The 20,229-nt window shown below is 38.3% G+C and overlaps 2 protein-coding genes across 5 annotated transcripts; one reads left to right on the top strand and one right to left on the bottom strand.

Annotated features, from left to right (window-relative positions):
- Nucleotides 1-38: 38 nt before the first annotated feature.
- Nucleotides 39-10,474, bottom strand: faah2b (fatty acid amide hydrolase 2b; the record flags this gene model as incomplete). Its single annotated transcript, XM_079844971.1, has 11 exons — nt 39-496; nt 3,556-3,744; nt 3,896-4,004; nt 4,605-4,724; nt 5,795-5,912; nt 6,002-6,137; nt 6,642-6,761; nt 6,963-7,172; nt 7,627-7,763; nt 7,854-7,936; nt 10,292-10,474. The coding sequence occupies 11 exons, from the start codon at nt 10,472-10,474 to the stop codon at nt 321-323; spliced, it is 1,581 nt and encodes a 526-aa protein (XP_079701097.1). The 3' UTR covers nt 39-320.
- A 1,498-nt stretch (nt 10,475-11,972) lies between these two features.
- Nucleotides 11,973-19,227, top strand: btr09 (bloodthirsty-related gene family, member 9). 4 transcript variants are annotated; one of them, XM_079810720.1, is made up of 8 exons: nt 11,973-12,135; nt 14,197-14,249; nt 14,376-14,929; nt 15,130-15,225; nt 15,346-15,579; nt 15,657-15,795; nt 18,275-18,301; nt 18,453-19,227. In XM_079810720.1, exons 1-8 carry the CDS (start codon nt 12,080-12,082, stop codon nt 18,998-19,000), a joined length of 1,707 nt encoding a protein of 568 aa, XP_079666846.1. In that variant the 5' UTR covers nt 11,973-12,079; the 3' UTR covers nt 19,001-19,227. The 4 variants fall into 4 exon arrangements, with proteins under 4 accessions (XP_079666846.1, XP_079666844.1, XP_079666845.1 ...); XM_079810719.1 differs by lacking the exon at nt 11,973-12,135 and adding an exon at nt 13,406-13,555; XM_079810718.1 differs by having other exon boundaries at nt 15,130-15,579.
- The last annotated feature ends 1,002 nt before the right edge of the window (nt 19,228-20,229 follow it).

Here is a 20,229-nt window from a genome sequence, read left to right as displayed (position 1 = left end):
CCACTGATTAATCTTAAAGAGATAGTTCAACCAAAAATGAGAAATCTTTTATTTTATTCACACTCATGTTGTTACAAACCTGTATGACTTGATGGTAAAAGAAGATAATGTTTCAGTGCTTTTGTCCATTGTCCAAATAGGCACCAAAACTTTTTGTTTGACTGTTCTTCAAAATATTTTCTTTGGTGTTTCACAAGAGAAAGCAACCTCCCTTTTCAATTCTCCCTTTAAATCAATGTTTGTTGAGGTTATCTGTTTCTGAGAAACTTTATTTGCCATGTCATGCCTAGATCCAGCATTTCCTCCAGTGTCTTCAGTGCTCAAACCACTCCAGGATCGACCCAGCCTCCGAAAGTCTTCTCCAGGTAGAGCGCCACAGCCAAAGGCAGGCGGTCTTGAAACTTCCCAGCCACCACCTGCACGCCCAAGGGCAATCGCTCCTTACTCAAACCCAGAGGACACTGGGTCACCGGTAGGCCGAGGATATTCAGGATCCCTAGAAATAGGTGAATGCTGTTTCAAAATTATATTAATATATATATATATTCTTTGTTATATATTTAAAGGTTTTCCATCTACTGCAATGATAAACTCAATATTGAAGTCTTTCCCTGTCTGACCCCTTCAACTCCGGTTCTAATGGTTGAGACTGAAACATGGTTTAGTGATAAAGATCTGGGGTCCGTTTCAATAAGGAGGTTCAACTCTGAGTCCAAACCAACTTCGGTTGATTTACCCTGAGATGGGGAAACTCTGAGTTTTGGGTTTCAGAACAGCTGAATTTGAGGTAGTTCAATCAACTCTTTAGTAGACTGACTCTGAGTTAAGCGTGTACACCACAACAATGAAAATCCACGATCAACGGAGCTCTGAAATTAGGATTGACCATGGCAACAGCACCCAACAAAAAGACGTTTGCATACTTCCGAGTCAATATGCAAGTTTAATTCTTAATTAAGTTAAATTTTCATGGTATGCCACAGGCAAAAAAAGAACGTAGCAGCAGCTAAAAATGAAAAAATAAAAAAACATAATTTAATCAGGTAAAGCTTTAAGCATAAGGTTAATGGGTGTATAGGTTTCATGACTTTATAAACATTTGACATATTAAATATCAGTCAGTGTCTATTTCTGTTCAGCAGCTTTTCCTACATAGTCTAATGCTCTTTTCACATTATCGTTATCTGATCCAACCTGTTACATTTCTGAATTAGGGTAATGAAATTAACATTTGACTTCTACTCAGGCCAGCCAAACACCAGCAGCACTGGTGCATATTAAAAGCCAACAGGAAAAAGAATAAAGTATCTGTAGGAAATAAAGATGACCATACAAATTTTGAATAATTTGGTGTGTTTTTTTAACAGCTGTGATGGTGGTCCGAGATATGCCATAACCAGACATATATCTCGGACCACCATTTGGCATCCTTCCATTCCATACAGTAATCCGTTTTCAGAAAGTGTGATGGGAATATGAGTATCATCAATGCATTCAACTACTGAAAATCCTATAGGAAATTCTAATTATTAGGTTACTTCTAGAGGTTTATCAAGTGAACGTCAGGATCCTGTGTAAAAGGACATGCCATTTTTGTCCTCATGAAATATGAGCAATGAATGTACCTGCACTGCAAAGACTGCTTTTCTTACTTTGTATTTTTGCCTGGTTGTTTCCTGTCAAAATATGTAAAGATTCTTAATTTAAGTGACTTTCTTATTTTGCAAATGATCTGCCATATGGGGTAAGAAAAATAATCTTGTTTCTGTTTGCATTAGGATTTTTATTTTAGGCAGAACGTTTTACTTGTTTTAAGTAAAATGTGCTTACTTTATATTTTAGATTTAATTTGTAACTTTTAGATATTTGTACTTGAAATAAGACACAAACTCAGGAAGAAAAGTATTTGTGCAGCGTGAATGAATGAAGTATTTAAACACCGCTGACACTTTAAAAAGGGGGAGGAGACTGAAAGAAACTCAAAGAAAACCTGCTCCCGACCAGGTTAGGTTCACAGAGTAAGTTACAATAGTAACTGACTCTGAGTATAAGTTACCTCTCTTTCAGAAATGGGCTTGACTTACCCTGCTTTCTCAGGTTTGACATACCTCCCATTCTGAAACAGAAAACCTAGAGTTTCCCTCATTTCAGAGTTAACATATTCAGTTTTAACTTGACTTCCTTTCAGAAATGGGCCCCTGGGGTCATATTCACAAAACATTTTATCATAGCACTAAGTGTTCTCCTAAATAACAGTATAAGTTCTTAGTTAAGAGTTCTCAAAATCTATTCACAAAGCTGCTGAGAGCAACTTTTACTATGGAATTCATAGTTTTCAGTCACGTGACTGTCGCGGAGCCATGGAGGGCAAAACAGCCATGGAACTGCAGCACAAGCCTGTCAAATTTCCATCTTAAAAACCAAAATATGTGAACAAGATGCAAGTTTTGGGCACTTGTGATCCATATACAGCACCTGCTGCAGTATTTCAGTATTTTAATTAAAAACAGCTGGATGTTTTTAAAACGCTTAACGTGAAAAACTAGTTGTACCAATAAGGATTAAATTATGCAAAGTTTAACGCTACTCAAGGATTTGTTGATCTAGGTTTTATTTTAAATCGAGTTGTGTGTTCACAACTTAATTTTAAATGTAGAAAGACCGTTAGAATTAAAGGGCTGATCATGCAGCATAGGCGGGTGGCAACCCACCCTTAAAGTGCCTTAATGTACTGTAATGGTGATATTAAAAGATTAAATTCAGTTTACACCTTTTGAGGATGCATATGAGTAAGGGCGGGGTTGACCTCGTTGCTATGGATGATGTCAACACGCCCACTATGTCCACAGTGATTGGCTGAAAGGGGAGGTTCTCTGTGAGTGATTTAATTATATAAATATTTTGTTGAATTAGGTTTCGTGTGTGTGTGTGTGTGTGTGTGTGTGTGTGTGTGTGTGTGTGTGTGTGTGTGTGTGTGTGTGTGTGTGTGTGTGTGTATGTATGTATGTGTATATATATATTAATTATTATTATTATTATTTTTTATAAGTTTGTTGCTAGGCCAAGTGTCACTAATTAAACAAGTATATGTTCAGCTAATTGTCAGCTTCTTACATGTCTGCATCTCGACAGATTGCAGAATTCAAGCGACAAATTATGTTTTATAAAGAAAGTTTGTGAGGAGCACGTTCAAATGGTCCATCTAATCAGTGCGAGAGGAGGTATACACAGCCGAGAGCCGACTCGCCTAGTTACCGCGACAGTTTTCTGCATCCCTCCGACATCCAGGCACCTCACTCTCGACTGGGGATACAGGGCAGAAGGGCAGAACTCTGGCTTGGGCTAAATTCCAAATTCGGAGCCCTCGATCCCCTCAGACAGCGTGCCTAATACGCTTATATTCTTTTACTTTATTCGATAATTTGTAAGTGAACCATTTTTTATGGTCTATGGTGTGAACATGTGAAAACAACTGCCACAGGTAATCTGACATTTTTTTACAATTTTTATTAAAGGTTTATTTTTTTGCCGTTTTATCGTAGATTAAAATCTTACCTGTGTAACCGATGTTATATGGGGTAAATATGGGGTGGTGGTGTTTGGGGGCGAGAAGAGGATGAGAGGGGTAGAATAGCACTCCATCAGTCCCCAGCAGGTCCTCCATCTCTCTTTGCAGTTCCTCCTTCTGCTTTTGCATGAACTGAGATGGCGTAGAGCTGTGAAAACTCTCCATTAGGGCCAAACCTGAAATCATCCACAAGGGAAATACATGGTTCTCCTCCCAATCGCTAGTTTGTTTTAAGAACAAGATCAGAACAAGACCTTGAACAACCACAGTTAAATGACTGTTTGCCAAAAACTATTATACGGTATATAGATCGATGTTAGAGGTTACCAATAGCAGCCACAGTGTGTTCAGATCTTCCAAATATCCTCTTTATCAGTTCCCAAATAGGCCACACAGAGCCTCCGTCTGCCATTAGCTCAACAAAAGGCTGTGGAGGCTGAAATAAACAAAACTATGCGCTCAAACTTGTTCTAATTCTCTGCATGTACCATGTTTTTTGTGGTTGCTACAATCAATTGTTGAAAGCAAGTAAACAATGTAGACTTAAAACAATTGAGTATTTCATAAAGTACTTAACTTTGTTAGACGCTTCATACAATACAAACTGTTTCAAAGCAGTAATAAACAGGAACTACTTCACAGTAATAAACAGGAAAATGTTGAGTGATGTAAACTTTAACCAGTATGAGAAATTTAAATTCTGCTGTAGAGTAGCTCTAAAAGGGAAGTGCCATTCAGCTCAAGTGAGGTCAATATTGGTTCAGTTCACTGTGTAAAGTTCATCAATTATAAAACAAGTTCAATTCAGCTATTAGCTGTTCTCAAGTCAGTTCCAAGTTGATTTCATTCAGTTCAATAACAGTGTCGCGATCTTGCAAAAATTTGCCAATCATGAAGCAAATTTGATTCAGCTAAAGCAGCTCTACAGAAGACAATAGTGTCATCATCCATCTCAATTCTGTTGTTCTCATCGGATAGTGTCAGTCCAATCAAATAGATGATTACTGAATATTAAGTAACTTAAGGTACTACACACCTTGCCATCTTTGTCAGGTAGAGCCAAGAACGTGTCCCAAATCTGAAAAGAGTATTTGAGCTGAGGAAAACTAACTTCTTTAACTGTAACTCCCAGATCCGCCTCTAAACGTGCAGCCACCTGTGAACAGAAACAACAAACATTTAACAAATACCTCAAATAAGGCTCATATTTGTATTTTACATATATTCAGCAATACGGTGTATTACAGAAATATTTATATGTATGTACACAGATTAGGCTTAACATTATGACTATATAATAGTCATAGACTGTATAATTTTGTGTTGGACCTTTTAAGTCCTGTAAGTTCATTATCCTGCTGAAAGAGGCCACAGCCACCAGGGAATACCATTTCCATGAAAGGGTGCACATGGTCTGCAACAATGCTTAGGTAGGTGGTACGTGTCAAAGTAACATCCACATGGATGGCAGGACCCAAGGTTTCCCAGCAGAACATTGCCCAAAGCATCACACTGTCTCTGCCGGCTTGCCTTCTTCCCATAGTACATCCTGGTGCCATGTGTTTCCCCAGGTAAGTGACGCACACACACCCGGCCATCCACGTGATGTAAAAGAAAATGTGATTCATCAGACCAGGCCACCTTCTTCTATTGCTCCGTGATCCAATTCTGATGCTCCCCTGCCCACTGCTTTCGGTGGTGGACGGGTCAGCATGGGCACCCTGACTGGTCCGCGGCTATGCAGCCCCATACGCTATAAACTGCGATGCACTGTGTATTCTGACACCTTTCTATCAGAACCAGCATTAACTTGCTCGTCTGTTTGATCGGACCACTCGGGCCAACCTTCGCTCCCCATGTGCATCAATGATCCTTGGCTGCCCATGACCCTGTCGCCAGTTCACCACTGAAACTGACCACTGTTGACTGAGAACACTCTACAAGAGCTGCAGTTTTGGAGATGCTCTGACCCATCACAATTTGGCCCTTGTCAAACTCGCTCAAATCCTCACGCTTGACCATTTTTCCTGCTTCCAACACATCAACTTTGAGAACAAAATGTTCACTTGCTGCCTTATATATCCCACCCTCTAACAGGTGCCGTGATGAAGAGATAATCAGTGTTATTCACTTCATCTGTCAGTGGTCATAATGTTATGCCTGACCGGTGAATATGTATATGTTAAATGCAAATAACTGTAGTAGTTGTTTTGGTTTGCTTCTCACCCTCTTTTGGGCTTCAATGAGCTTTTTGTCTACTGGAGATGTTAATGGAGATCCACCATCATCTACTACAGTGAAGAAACGCAACTTTTTCAGATCCACCTCTTTTGAGAGGAAGAGCCTGGAAAATAATACTTGGTGTAAGTACTAATTTGAAGAGAAACAAAAAAGATATTTGCATTCTCTGGTTTATATTTATATGAGATGTACTTGTCTGCAGAGGGCCCAGCCATTATCTTCAGAAGAGGGAGCAGGTCTTCAGCGTAGCGACACATTGGACCAGAAACCAGGAAGTCATTTTGGAGACCAGAACATGCGGGAAACTGACCATCATTTGAAACCACATCTAAAATAAAATAAAACTCCCATTATGATAAGATACAACTAATTTTTCCTTTTAACTCTTTTCCTGCCATCGTTTTCAGTTGACAACCACCACCATTTTTAATATAATGTTATGGAATATTTTTTATATTTTGCTGTATGAATATCTGAACATGCAACATATCAAAAGGAAGAACAGAGCATCTGCTTTTAAACTCAATTTAGCTTCATGTATTCTTTATCAACCCTTTAATGTGGGTAAGTTTAATAAAAAAATTAAAAAACACGTTTAACAAAAAGCTGAACAAAAGCTACAACATGCATAAGTAGTGCATTTATCACTCGTTTCTGCTTTTTGCTGTGTTTTGATCTTGGAGTTTCTCTATTCTTTCAGAGAAGTTGCGTAATAGTGCCCCCTACCTGTAACAGTGAAAACACGGAAAGCCAGAAATTCAGTGAAAAAGCGGGGAATGACTAAACAGAAAAATGAATGTTTTTCTGATTGTCCTTACAGCAAAATACACACCTTTTGAAGGTTTGTGGCCAAATATCCCATTGAAAAAACACGGCATGCGGATACTTCCTCCAATGTCAGAGCCGATACCCATCACAGATGCACCACCACCGATGATACTTCCCTCTCCACCTACCAGAGAAAGAATCAGTTTGATAAAATAGTGTAATAATAATAATGTAATTTATGGCTAATTATCAGTGCAAAATCATGGAAATAAAACTGTGACCAATGCATAGTGTAAATAGTATAGTATAAAGTATAATTTTTATAGAGCCTTAATGTGAGTTGGTTTATCTTTTCTTTTTTTCTCTCTCTCTCTCTCTCCAAGACCTGAGCTTCCTCCACACATCCTCTCGAGGTCATAGGGGTTACTGCTGATCCCATAGAGGTGGTTGCTGGACTCCATCCACATGCAAAGCTCACTTGTGTTGGTGACACCTAGAGGAATTGCTCCAGCTCTCTTCAACAGAGCCACAGGAGGAGCATCCACACTGGCAAGTACTCTACCCCGGGATTTCAACCCGCCAGAATTGGGCATACCTGTGAGAGCAGATAACATAAAAATGAGTAATTTCTACTATCCTATACAGGAGCGTCTGATCTCTACTGGATCTACAAGCAGTGTTTGAAGTTTATGCTAAGAAAACAAATAGGACTAGTCCAAAACAGTACATTGTACATACCAAAGTACTCTAAAGTCATTTTCAGTACAGTCGCTAGATCCATTGTTTTGTACATTTGCAATGCATGGACTATATTTTCTTGGCAGAATATGCAGGTAGGATTGTAACAATTTATTTTGATGGTCCACCTACTCTACTAACCTTAACCCTAATGAGAGTTGGAATGTCTAAAGTGGACTATCAAAATAAAGTGTAACGCAATATTTTATGTCCACATGTTATATTTGTTGGCATTTAAATAGCAAGAATCACAGTCAAAATAAACTGCTATGTGCATGGATGCAAGGCAGAGAGCATTATGGGAAGTGTACCCTGTAGTCCGAATGCCTCTTTAACAGACAGTGGAACACCCAGCAGTGGAAATCGGTTCCTCAGAACTTCCTCTCCTCCATTCTCCTCCTCTATTAGTTTATCTGCATGAGCAGCCTCGTGAAGGGCAGATGAGAACCTGAAAGGGAGGACATTGGACATTTATAGTGAAATGTCCTGTTCAGTCATGCATAAACATTGTTACTACCTCAATAACGTGGGTGCTCACCTGTCTTTGACCAAAGCATTGAGCAATGGATTTACTTCCTGGATCCTGTCAATGTAGGTCTGCACAACCTCCACACTAGTAACCTGAAATTACAAATCAAAGAGGTTACTGTTCAGTATTACATAAGACATGGCAACCAGTGGTTGTTTTAGTCTAGCTCTATCCATAACGGTGAATATGTAAGTGAAATGATGTTGTGTTTTAGGGCTTACATTATTTACCAACATAAATCACTTAGAGGACCCTGTAAACATTGTGTTTATCATGCTTTGCAGTGCCTGTAGTGTAAAATGTGAAGTCTAAAATGTTTTTTTCTGTGGCTAGGGATAAATATAAATTTTGTAAGTTTAATATATGTTCTCAATAGATATATATATACATACATACATGCATACATACATACATGCATACATACATACATACATACATACATACATACATACATACATACGTACGTACGTACGTACGTACGTACGTACGTACGTACGTACGTACGTATGTATGTATGTATGTATGTATGTATGTATGTATGTATGTATGTATGTATGTATGTATGTATGTATGTATGTATGTATGTATGTATGTATGTATGTATGTATGTATGTATGTATGTATGTATGTATGTATGTATGTATGTATGTATGTATGTATGTATGTATGTATGTATGTATGTATGTATGTATGTATGTATGTATGTATGTATGTATGTATGTTTTACATTATATATATATATACACATATACACGCACGCACGCACTTGTCATCGTAGGTGCATGTCCACTGTGAGAGACATAATCTAAAAAAAAATTCCAGAAATCACAATGTATGATTTTTTTTAACTATTTATTTGTATGATACAGCTGCAAATAAGTATATGAACACCTGAGAAAATCAATGTTAATATTTGGTACAGTAGCCTTTGTTTGCAATTACAGAGGTCAAACGTTTCCTGTAGTTTTTCACCAGGTTTGCACACACTGCAGGAGGGATTTTGGCCCACTCCTCCACACAGATCTTCTCTAGATCAGTCAGGTTTCTGGCCTGTCGCTGAGAAACATGGAGTTTGAGCTCCCTCCAAAGATTCTCTATTGGGTTTAGGTCTGGAGACTGGCTAGGCCACGCCAGAACCTTGATATGCTTCTTACAGAGCCACTCCTTGGTTATCCTGGCTGTGTGCTTCAGGTCATTGTCATGTTGGAAGACCCAGCCTCGACCCATCTTCAATGCTCTAACTGAAGGAAGGAGGTTGTTCCCCAAAATCTCGCAATACATGGCCCCAGTCATCCACCTTAATACAGTGCAGTCTCCCTGTCCCATGTGCAGAAAAACACCCCAAAGCATGATGCTACCACCCCCATGCTTCACAGTAGGGATGGTGTTCTTGGGATGGTACTCATCATTCTTCTTCCTCCAAACATGTTTAGTGGAATTATGACCAAAAAGTTCTATTTTGGTCTCATCTGACCACATGACTTTCTCCCATGACTCCCCTGGATCATCCAAATGGTCATTGGTAAAAACTTAAGACGGGCCTGGACATGTGCTGGTTCAAGCAGGGGAACCTTCCGTGCCATGCATGATTTCAAACCATGACGTCTTAGTGTATTACCAACAGTAACCTTGGAAACGGTGGTCCCAGCTCTTTTCAGGTCATTGACCAGCTCCTCCCGTGTAGTTCTGGGCTGATTTCTCACCTTTCTTAGGATCATTGAGACCCCACGAGGTGAGATCTTGCATGGAGCCCCAGTCTGAGGGAGATTGACAGTCATGTTTAGCTTCTTCCGGGGTGTTTAAAGTCAATATCTAATGTTCCTTTGGACCCCATTGACGTTCACTAGATTAAAAAAACTTCAAAAGTCTTGTAGCAACGTGTAAATGACACAATTTTCTTTTTTGGGTGAACTGAACCCATAAGAAAGACTAAAATTGTCTTTCTTATGGGTTCAGGCTTTTTTTTTAAATTGCATGTCACTTGTTATTTAGTAAACAACAAATCAGATAAAGCACAGTGCAATATATTTTTCTCCACATTTACATAAGGGTCAGGGAAGTGACACACAGCCTTGGTTTATTGTGCCAGAACATTTTGGCTTCAAAGCCCTTTGTATCTTTTATAGGATAAAGTCGACAAGATAACTCAAGCATGCTTCATTTAAACCTTTAGAACAGGGGCACGGTTAGAGCAACAAGTTACATTTAAGTTTGGTGCTGACCTGTCATTCTTTTAGTGCACACTACAGCCACTGTTGCCTGGCATAATAGAACCAGCTTTATCCATGAAGCTTTATCCATGAAATAAGAAACAGCAAGAGAACAACAGAAACTTTTTTTCCCCAGTTATGAGACAGTTATGTTGTTGATTATAGCCTTATTTGCATGCCTCTATACAGTCCCAAATGCTCAGCCATGACAGAACTAATGCAAATGAAAGCCCAAACCTCTCTTCTGCGTATCTTCTCAGCCAGTTGCACTGCAGAGAAAGTAAGCAGTGGGTTTCTGATTGGAGGGAGATGTTTTGGTCTCTTTGAGCCGGGTGAGACCAGCCTAAAGAGAGCCAAGAACAGCCTAGGCACGAGGACCAGGAGGCAGTGCTGCACGCGCTCTCCAATTGTCAAAGCCATTGTGGAGAGAGCAGAGATCGTGCAGCAACAGATGAAAAGTGTAGCATACACACTCCACACCCCTAGCATTTTATCCTTGTAGACGCTGAACTTTGGCCTTATTTATCTACTGTGTATGAATGCAGCACAATACTTATTGAGTCACCACACTTAAGGTCCATTTATAAATGAGGAGGTCGCGACACTCGGGGGCCAGGAAGGGACAATAGGTTGAGAAAGTTCAAGGAAAATCCATGTCCCATTCTTGTGCCCAATCCCTCTAATTTATTCTTAATCCTTGTAATATTTGTGATGACTAGCTAATTAAAAAGGTAGTCTATTGACACATGGCATAAAACGGCACTGATCATTTATTAATTGTCTTTATTTTGTATTTATTGTATCCTTCCATAGTATTGTTTTAAATGTTCTAAATAGATTAAAAGGTTATATCAGGGGCGTGCGGTCTATATAAGCTGCAAATTATCTAGTTTAATTCAGAAGGCCTTTATTAACCCCCCGGAGCCGAGTGGAGGAGTTATGTGATGGATAGATGCACTTTTATGGACTTAAAAAATTACACAAGAAGTCACTGCCATTATAAAGCTTGGAAGAGCCAGGATATTTTTAAGAAGAATGTCATATATACACATAGGATGACTTGAGGGTGAGTAAATCAAGGTTTCATTTTTGGGTGAACTAACCCTTTAAAAACAGACCTAACTATCCGAGGCTGCAATCGTTATTTAAAGTAATCAATATGCATTATTTCAACTTATTTTTTTAAATAATATATTTTTATTACACTTACATGTATTTTAATGATATTTACTTATATTTTATTTATAATAGGCTATATTTATTATATATTTCTTTAAATTCTTAATAAAAAAAAGTAATAAAAAAAAACACTTTTGGCATACATTTAAATAGACGCCTGCCATGTGCTTTCTGATTTGTCGTCTCTGATTTAAATGCGTGTCCTATGGTCCTAGACTGTAAAAAAAGGGTCCTATACTGTCGTGTGTCCTCAGCCAATGCGCCGTCCGCTTGTAAAGCATTTCGTTTCTGCGACATTACTGCCACCTAGCGGAATTACAAAACAAAAATAAAATCATACTTTATGCATAATATATATTTTCTCTTATGCAAATATATAACACAAATGCAATGAAACGAGTTTTTACTTTTCATTTCAGACATGGCTTCCTCCAGCAGTCAAATTGTATAAAGGGCTGCACAAGCATTATTAGCATTAATATTCTTTATGTAATAATATTCTGTATTAGTCTTAAAAATATATCTTCCAGATGTTTATCACAGGCCTTTGTTTTAGAAAGTCTTAACAAATGTTCCCATTCCCAACAACAATGTGGTATCAACTTTTTGCTTACCTCTTCTTCGTGGCCTATTATAAAACCCTCTACACTCATACAAATGAACGTGTATCAAACAACAGCCAATAAAGCTGTAAAACTTCAACTGTTTCGTATCAGTGAGAAAATATGGGAGGAGCTATGGGATTAATGTAGGTGGGCGGGAGCTTTCAGTGAAATGAAACTAAGCTGAAAACTACATGTTGAAACCTTTTGGAATTGGAAACGTTTTTTCTCTTTAGACAACAGAATGTTTGCTCATGCATTCGTACGTAAGATATATGAGAGCGCAGCTGACACTCACAGGTACGTGACAGAAATATGGAGCTGGTGTTATATGGTCTTATTTAGAAGGGTAGGCCTACATGTCTGGGACAAAACTGAAAAAAAAATCTAGGTTCGAAAGCTCTTCTTTTGTGGAAAGTGACAGCGAAGACATTTATAAAAATGGAGATATTTATAAAAATATTTCTAAATAAATGATGTCAATTGAACTTTCTATTCAACAAATATTCTTAAAAAAAGAGAGGCGGTATTAAAATTGTGATTATGGACAGAAGCCAAATGGACATTGGCACATACGTCAGTGGAGGCTTGTGCCACTAAAACCTTTGACTGATGATGGATTGCACGCTGTCTGCCGGAGCATTATGTACATGGTGTAACAAACACTTCACGGCAGAACGACAATAAGTTAATAACTTCAAACATTCAAACATAGTGTGTTAATTTTTACAACAATATCCGTTTTTTTAAAACAATGCATTGTATAGCCAACAGTTCTAATAACTCAAGGCTGTTTTCTCTTTGCATAACATTTGACAGTTCAGTGGTGTCGTTTGGAATTATATATTTAGATTGGTGACCACAGCTGAAAAAGTGAAACCTGTGGCTACAGCGTCAAATATTTTAACAAAACATTAATCAAAACAGGCATCTCCAGAAGGAATGCATGTTCATTGTTAACAATGGTTTTATTTCTTTTTACATTATTCCATAAAATTAATTGTGAAATATGAATATGTTAATAATTACATATTAAATGATATATTTATTTAGACTAATGTCAGGTTACTTGTTTTTGCTACAGTCTAACTCACAAACAAATAGGCCTAACAAATACACCACCCTTGGATCTTCCTCCGCTGTCTTAAGTTTTGGTTTATCTTGAACAGGCCAATGTTACACTTACTTATACTGACACCTACCGGCATGCATGCAGTATCATACAAAAATAAAGGTTTACAGTAATAGATGGGACTGTTAATGCGGTATTCACAGTGACACATGATCGATTTGTTTCGTACGTTTCTTTGACTGGGCAGTTTTTGTGATCAACAAAGCTGCAGCTCACCATCAGCGGCGGAAGTGTGGGCATGGCTCTACTTCTTGTCCTCGAACTGCAGGAGCATGCCCACTGGAATGGACAGCATTGCCAGCTCACGCACCTTTTCAGAGTGTGGACTCTAGAGCAGTGATTGTCACAGGCGCTGGCATCGCGGCAGGCTCTGGCTCTTCGTCTCCAGTGGGCTCTGGAGTATGCTAAGTGCAGGGTGTGGGAGGTGGGCTCTAGGTCCAGAGTGGGGCTGGTAATGTCCTCCTCAGCGGGGCAGTTTGTGAACGCCAAATGTTTTTCACCAGCACCCACTCCACAAACGCAGCAAAATCTCCCCGAGGACCAGTACCGTGCGGGCAGGCCTTGGATCGCTCGCCGTCGCCGAGGCTGGTATAATAAATACTAAAGAACTAATGACTAACTATAGAAACTAATAAAGAACACTGGTAGGCAGACAGGCAAACAATAATAATAACCATTACTAATTGTTGAGCACCAAATCATCATTAGAAAGATTTGTGCATGTGCCACTGAATACTGGTGTGATTTGAGGGACTGCTGAAAATTCAGCTGTGCCGTCACAAGAATAATTTACATTTTAAAAATAAATTAAATGGTCATAATATTTCACAATATGAAAGTTTTTATATATGCAGCACATACATGCAGCCTTGCTGAGCATAACAGACTTAAATAAATAAAAAAACATAATTATTCCAAACTTTTGTCCGTTAGTGTAGTTTAAATTGTTTTAATTCCTATGTCACTGTTTCTCTAAGAATATTTCACCCTCCAAAATAAAATGGCTTTTCCCCCTATTATTATAGCTAACATGAGATTAATTTTTTTTAACATGAATTATATTATATGATGATACATTTATTTTTATTTTATGAGCAAATGTGTAGCTATTTTTAAATATTAATATGCATTGTTGTTTCCCACTATGAATCTACTGGTCATAATTTTTTCTGTGAAATAAAACCTAATAAGGCTTCATTTATTTATTCATTTATATATATCTTAAAAAGGGCAAAATCACTGGGAGAATCAAGAGGGACCAGGAGTCTGGATATATCTCCATGTAAGTCGTCATTAACCCTACAAAAATAATAGATAAAAGACGTAATCATTTTCCTCATATGTTAAGAAAACAGAAATGAAGTTACACTTGTTTAAATATCTTTTTATATCTATTATATCTTTTCAGCCCTGACACCCTCCACTGGTCTTCTGACTGAGGAGCTCCAGTGTTCCATCTGTCTGGATGTGTTCACCAATCCAGTCACCACTCCCTGTGGACACAACTTCTGTAAGACCTGCCTAAAAGAATGCTGGGACAACAGTCAGGACTACAACTGCCCAATGTGTAAAAAATCATTCAACCAAAAACCTGAGCTCAAGGTCAATACAACTCTCAGAGCCATTGCAGATCACTACAAAAAAAGAAATCATCCGAAAATACCTAAAGTGTTGTGTGACATCTGTACGGAGACAAAACGGAGAGCCCTGAAGTCGTGCCCTGCATGTCAGAGCTCTTTCTGTGAGACTCACCTGGAGCGTCATTTGAGCGTTCCAGGTTTAAAACAACACAAACTGATCAACCCAGTAAAAAATCTCCAGGATCATTTGTGTCAGAAACACAACAAACCTCTTGAACTGTTCTGTAGAGATGATCAGACATGCGTGTGTGTGATCTGCTCTGTGGGCGAACACAGGACTCACAACAACGTTTCTGTAGATGAGGAGAGTGAAAAGAAGAAGGTAGAGAAAATGTGTCTTTAAAATACTCTAAAAGAGAAGAACAGACTTTTATTTTATTTTTTCAGAAAAATTATTATTTTATGTATGTTTGTATACTGTTTTTATATTTGTGTTTTCTGCCTTGAGAACCTTGCTTTTTATTATCGTCACCATCATCATCATCATTATTGTTGTTGTTGTTGTTGTTGTTCTGTCTATAGACTCACCTGAAGAAGACACGGACTGATGTGCAGCGAATGATCCAGGACAGAATGAAGAAGACTGAAGAAATCCAACACTCAGTAAAGCTGAGAAAAGCAAGTTTAATTTATTATTATATAATATTGATAAAAAATTTAATATTTTATTTGTTGGATATATTTTCAAAAAGTTCTGAAAAATATAGGATTTTTTCCCCCATGATTCTGACTAATCAGAAGAACACAGAAAGAGAGAAGGCAGACTGTGTTGAGCTGTTCACAGATCTGATCCGCTCCATTGAGAGCTGTCAGTCTGAGCTGCTGGAGGTGGTGGAGCAGAAGCAGAAAGCGGCAGAGAAGAAGGCTGAAGAGCTCATTAAAGAGCTGAAGCAGGAGATCGCTGTGCTGAGGAGGAGAGACGCTGAGCTGGAGCAACTCTCACACACTGAGGATCACCTGCACCTCCTCCAGGTCAGTGTCTGTCTCTCTGCTCACGTCACAGCTCAACACTCAACATGCTGACTGATTTCCCTTCTCTCCTGCTGTAGATTTATCCATCCCTGTGCAGCCCGTTAAACACCAAGATCTGGACTGGGATCAGTGTTAACACTTGTGTGAGTGTGGATACCTTGAGGAGAGCTCTGGCTCAGCTGCAGGACACTCTAGATAAGAAACTCAATCAAAGTGGTAGGCTTCACAGATTCTTATTTCACAGTAGTTGTCTTATCTCAGTTCATCAGCAATTACAGAACGATCAAACTTTGACGTTTTACATTTCAACTTTCATGTTTCACAAACAGTCACTTTTCAAAAAGGCAGGTTTTTTATGCAAATGTAAAGTTCTTGCATTCATTCAAACATGTTTTATTCTTACAACCCCAAATCAGAAAAAGTTGGGACAGTATGAAAAACGCAAAAAAAAAAAAAAAAGAAGTGATTTCTAAATTTACTTTAACTTGTATTTCATTGCAGACAATATGAACACAACATATTTCATGTTTTGTCTGGTCAACTTCATGTCATTTGTAAATGTGCATCCTTTCCTGTCATTCAGACCTGCAACACATTTCAAAAAAAGTTGGGACAGGAGCAATTTAGGGCTAGTAATGAGGTAAAATGGTTAAATAATGATGTGATTTGAAACAGGTGATGTCAATAGGTGATTGTAATTATGATTTGGTACAAAAGCAGCATCCAAGAAAGGTCTAATCCTTTATGAGCAAAGATGGGCCGAGGATCGCCAGTTTGCCAACAAATACGTGAGAAAATTATTGAAATGTTTAAAAACAATGTTCCTCAAAGAAAGATAGGAAGAGATTTGGATATTTCACATTCAACAGTGCATAACATAATTAAAAGATTCAAGGAATCTGGAGGAATTTCAGTGCGTAAAGGACAAGGGCGCAAGCCTAAGCTGAACAACCGTGATCTCCGATCCCTCAGGCGGCACTGCATCAAGAATCGTCATTCATCTATAAGCGATATCACCACATGGGCTCAGGACTACTTTGGCAAACCTTTGTCAAGTACCACAATACATAGTTACATCCACAAATGCAGTTAAAACTGTCCTGTGCCAAAAGGAAGCCCTATGTTAACAGTGTCCAGAAGCACCGTCGACTTCTCTGGGCTCGGAGGCATCTGGGATGGACCATCACACAGTGGAAACGTGTACTGTGGTCAGATGAATCAGTATTTGAGGTATTTTTTGGGAGGAATGGACTCTGTGTGCTCCGGACCAAAGAAGAAAAGGATCATCCAGACTGTTACCAGCAACAAGTCCAAAAGCCAGGGTCTGTCATGGTTTGGGGTTGTGTCAGTGCCCCTTGGCAATGGTAACTTGCACTTCTGTGAAGGCACCATTAATGCTGAAAAGTACATAGAGATTTTGGAGCATAATATGCTGCCTTCAAGAAGACATCTTTTCCAGGGACGTCCATGCATTTTTCAACAAGACAATGCAAAACCACATTCTGCACACATTACAAAGTCCTGGCTACGGAGGAAGAGGGTATGGGTACTAGACTGGCCTGCCTGCAGTCCCGACCTGTCTCCAATAGAGAATGTGTGGCGCATTTTGAAGCGCAAAATGCGACAACGAAGACCCCCGTACTGTTGCCCACCTTAAGACTTGTTTGCAGGAAGAATGGGACAAAATTACACCTGAAACACTTCATCACTTGGTGTTGTGAAAAGGAATGGCAACATTACAAAGTGGTAAATGCTTTACTGTCCCAACTTTTTTTGAAATGTGTTGCAGGTCTGAATGACAGGATATTTACAAATGACATTTGTTTTGGTTGACCAGACAAAACATGATATATTTTTTTGTTCATATTGTCTGCAATGAAATACAAGTCAAAGTAAATTTAGAAATCACTTCTTTTTTTTTTTTTTTGCGTTTTCCATACTGTCCCAACTTTTTCTGATTTGGGGTTGTAAATAAGCACTTACATTTAATCACACTCAACAGTCTGAAGTGTATTATTTGCTCTTTCTAATAGCATGGCAGGCGTCTCAATCTCGATACAAGCTAAACAAAAAATAATTCCCTTTTAAAGGTTTAGTTAACTTAAAAAATAAAAAACACACCCTCATGTCGTTCCAAACCCGTAAGACCTTTGTTCTTCTTCGGAACACAAATGAAGATATTTTTGATGAAATCGAAGAGCTTTCTGACCGCGATAGACTGCAACGTTATTACCAATTTCAAGGTCCAGAAAGGGAGTAAAGACGTTGTTAAAATAGTCCATGTAACTACAGTGGTTTAACCTTAATGTTATGAAGCGACTTTTTGTGCAAAAAAAACCCTCAGGCTTTATTCAGCTATTTCTTCTCTTCCATGTCAGTCTCATACGCTGTTCACGTAGTAAACACAGTGCAGCGTTTCTGGGCTCTACGTCAGAACGCCGGCTCAGTATTGGCTCATGTGAACAGCGTCGGAAAGTGGTAACAATGTTGCAGTCTATCGGGGGTCAGAAAGCTCTCAGATTTCATCAAAACTATCTTCATTTGTGTTCCGAAAATGAACGAAGGTTTGGAACGACATGAGTGTTGAGTAATTAATGACAGAATTTTCATTTTTGGATGAACTAACCCTTTAAACAAGGAATCAATTAATAAATGTCTATATGTAAAAAAAAATGTTTTACCATGTATTTCACAGTGATGAAGAGGATCCAGCAGTATGCAGGTACAGTGTATGATACTACTCACTCATATAAAGTAGACTCACAGTACCTTAAATGAACTGAGAATGGATTTACAGCATTCAAGTTTGAATGAATACAATCTTTCTGTTATGGAGCTGTGATTCAAATTCTCTCTCTCTCTGTCTCTCTCAGTGGATGTGACTCTGGATCCTGATACAGCACACCCTGAACTGATCCTATCTGAAGATGGAAAACAAGTGCAACATAGAAACATAAATCATGGCCACTCACACAATGACAAGAGTTTTGATAAATATCTTATTGTCCTGGGAAAGGAGGGTTTTTCTTCAGGGAGGTTTTATTTTGAGGTGCAGGTAAAGGGAAAGACACAGTGGAATTTAGGTGTGGCAAGAGAATCCATTAACAGGAAGGGGGAGCTGCACCTGTGTCCTGAGAATGGAAATTGGACTTTGTGGCAAATTAATGGAGACACGTATCAAGCTTGTGAATCTGCTCCTGTCTCTCTCTCCCTGAATGGGAAGCTTCAGAAGGTGGGTGTGTTTGTGGATTATGAGGAGGGTCTGGTCTCTTTTTATGACGTGAAGTCCGGGTCTCATATCTACTCTTTCACTGATCAGTTTTTTACTGAGAAACTCTACCCATATGTATGCCCTTGGACTAATGATAAAGGTAAAAATTCAGCACCACTTATCATCTCACCCGTCAGTTACAATGAATAAATTACACCCAAGAGATGAACATGCTTTTGCATAAAGAATGAAAGCATGTACAGTCTTAATTACAGACTATACAAATATATATAATACAGTAATTGTAAATGTTCAGCATTTTTGTAGAAAATTATTTTATGCATGTCAAAGTGAAATGATGCGATGGTGACCTGTAAAGAATCATTCTGTGATGCACACTTTTTCCTTATAAACAAAAATAAATATCTTTAAATATTTTTGTGTATTTTTATTAAACAGCTTCAAATATAAAGTCTATAACACATATGACTGTAAATAGTGAGTCAGTTGACCTAAATTCACCCTAACTCTTGTATTCTTTTTAACATTTACTTACCTTAGTTTAGTCAACTTGAAATGTGTGAAATTGTATTAAGTGACAACTTGGATATCTGTGTTATTAAGTTGTGATAGCTAATTGCAACAATCATTTCTATAGTGTATAACACGTTTTAATATTTTAAGTATTAAAAAAAAAAGTGGACCCCTCTTCTATAGCCCTCAGATTAGATCAAGCCACTCTCATGCCACTAGATGGCAACATAGTATGAGCAGTTTGATTCTACATGGCATACCAAAGATACATAACACGTGCACTTCAGGATCTGCTCCATTAATAGCAAGAGGAGCAATTTAATAAGCTCTGTGCGCTCAAGCGTTACTCATTTATTCAAGAGGCCAGATGTGTGCTTTATTTACCGTGAGATAGGCCTATGGCCTATTCTTGCACAATGACATTCACCAGAATTTTAAGAGTCAAAAGGTCATATGATAGTATGCGATATTAATACGAAATATCTACCGGTAAATATATATGCGAAGTAGCTACCGGTAAGCTAAAGGGTGACTAAAAACAACGTTTTTAAATTGATTTTATTATATATTTCGTGAATTAAATCATTATTATTAGCCTATTATTTTTAATTGGCGTCACGCGTGTAAAAAACACGTGTCAAATAGGTAGCCTATCGTCGTCAAAACTAAAGCACTTTTAAAGCTTTTAAACTCAACACTGACGGTCTTGCTCAATAATTCATAGATTTGATAGTATGGTATTGTCTTCGTATATAGTTCAAACTCAAAGAACTTTAGGCGAGTATGTCGTGGAATAACAAAAACCGAAGATGCACTGCGATGTTGAAAGAAAGGATTCGTCCTCGTACGAATAAGAATATTGCTAAACTGTATCCATCTTCAGACCAGTAGGCCTTAAGTAGTGC

Source organism: Gobio gobio, assembly GCF_949357685.1.
Source record: "Gobio gobio genome assembly, chromosome: 2".
Lineage (NCBI taxonomy): Eukaryota > Metazoa > Chordata > Actinopteri > Cypriniformes > Gobionidae > Gobio > Gobio gobio.
The sequence above is the reverse complement of the archived record's forward strand: the minus strand, read 5'-3'. Positions and strand labels throughout refer to the sequence as shown.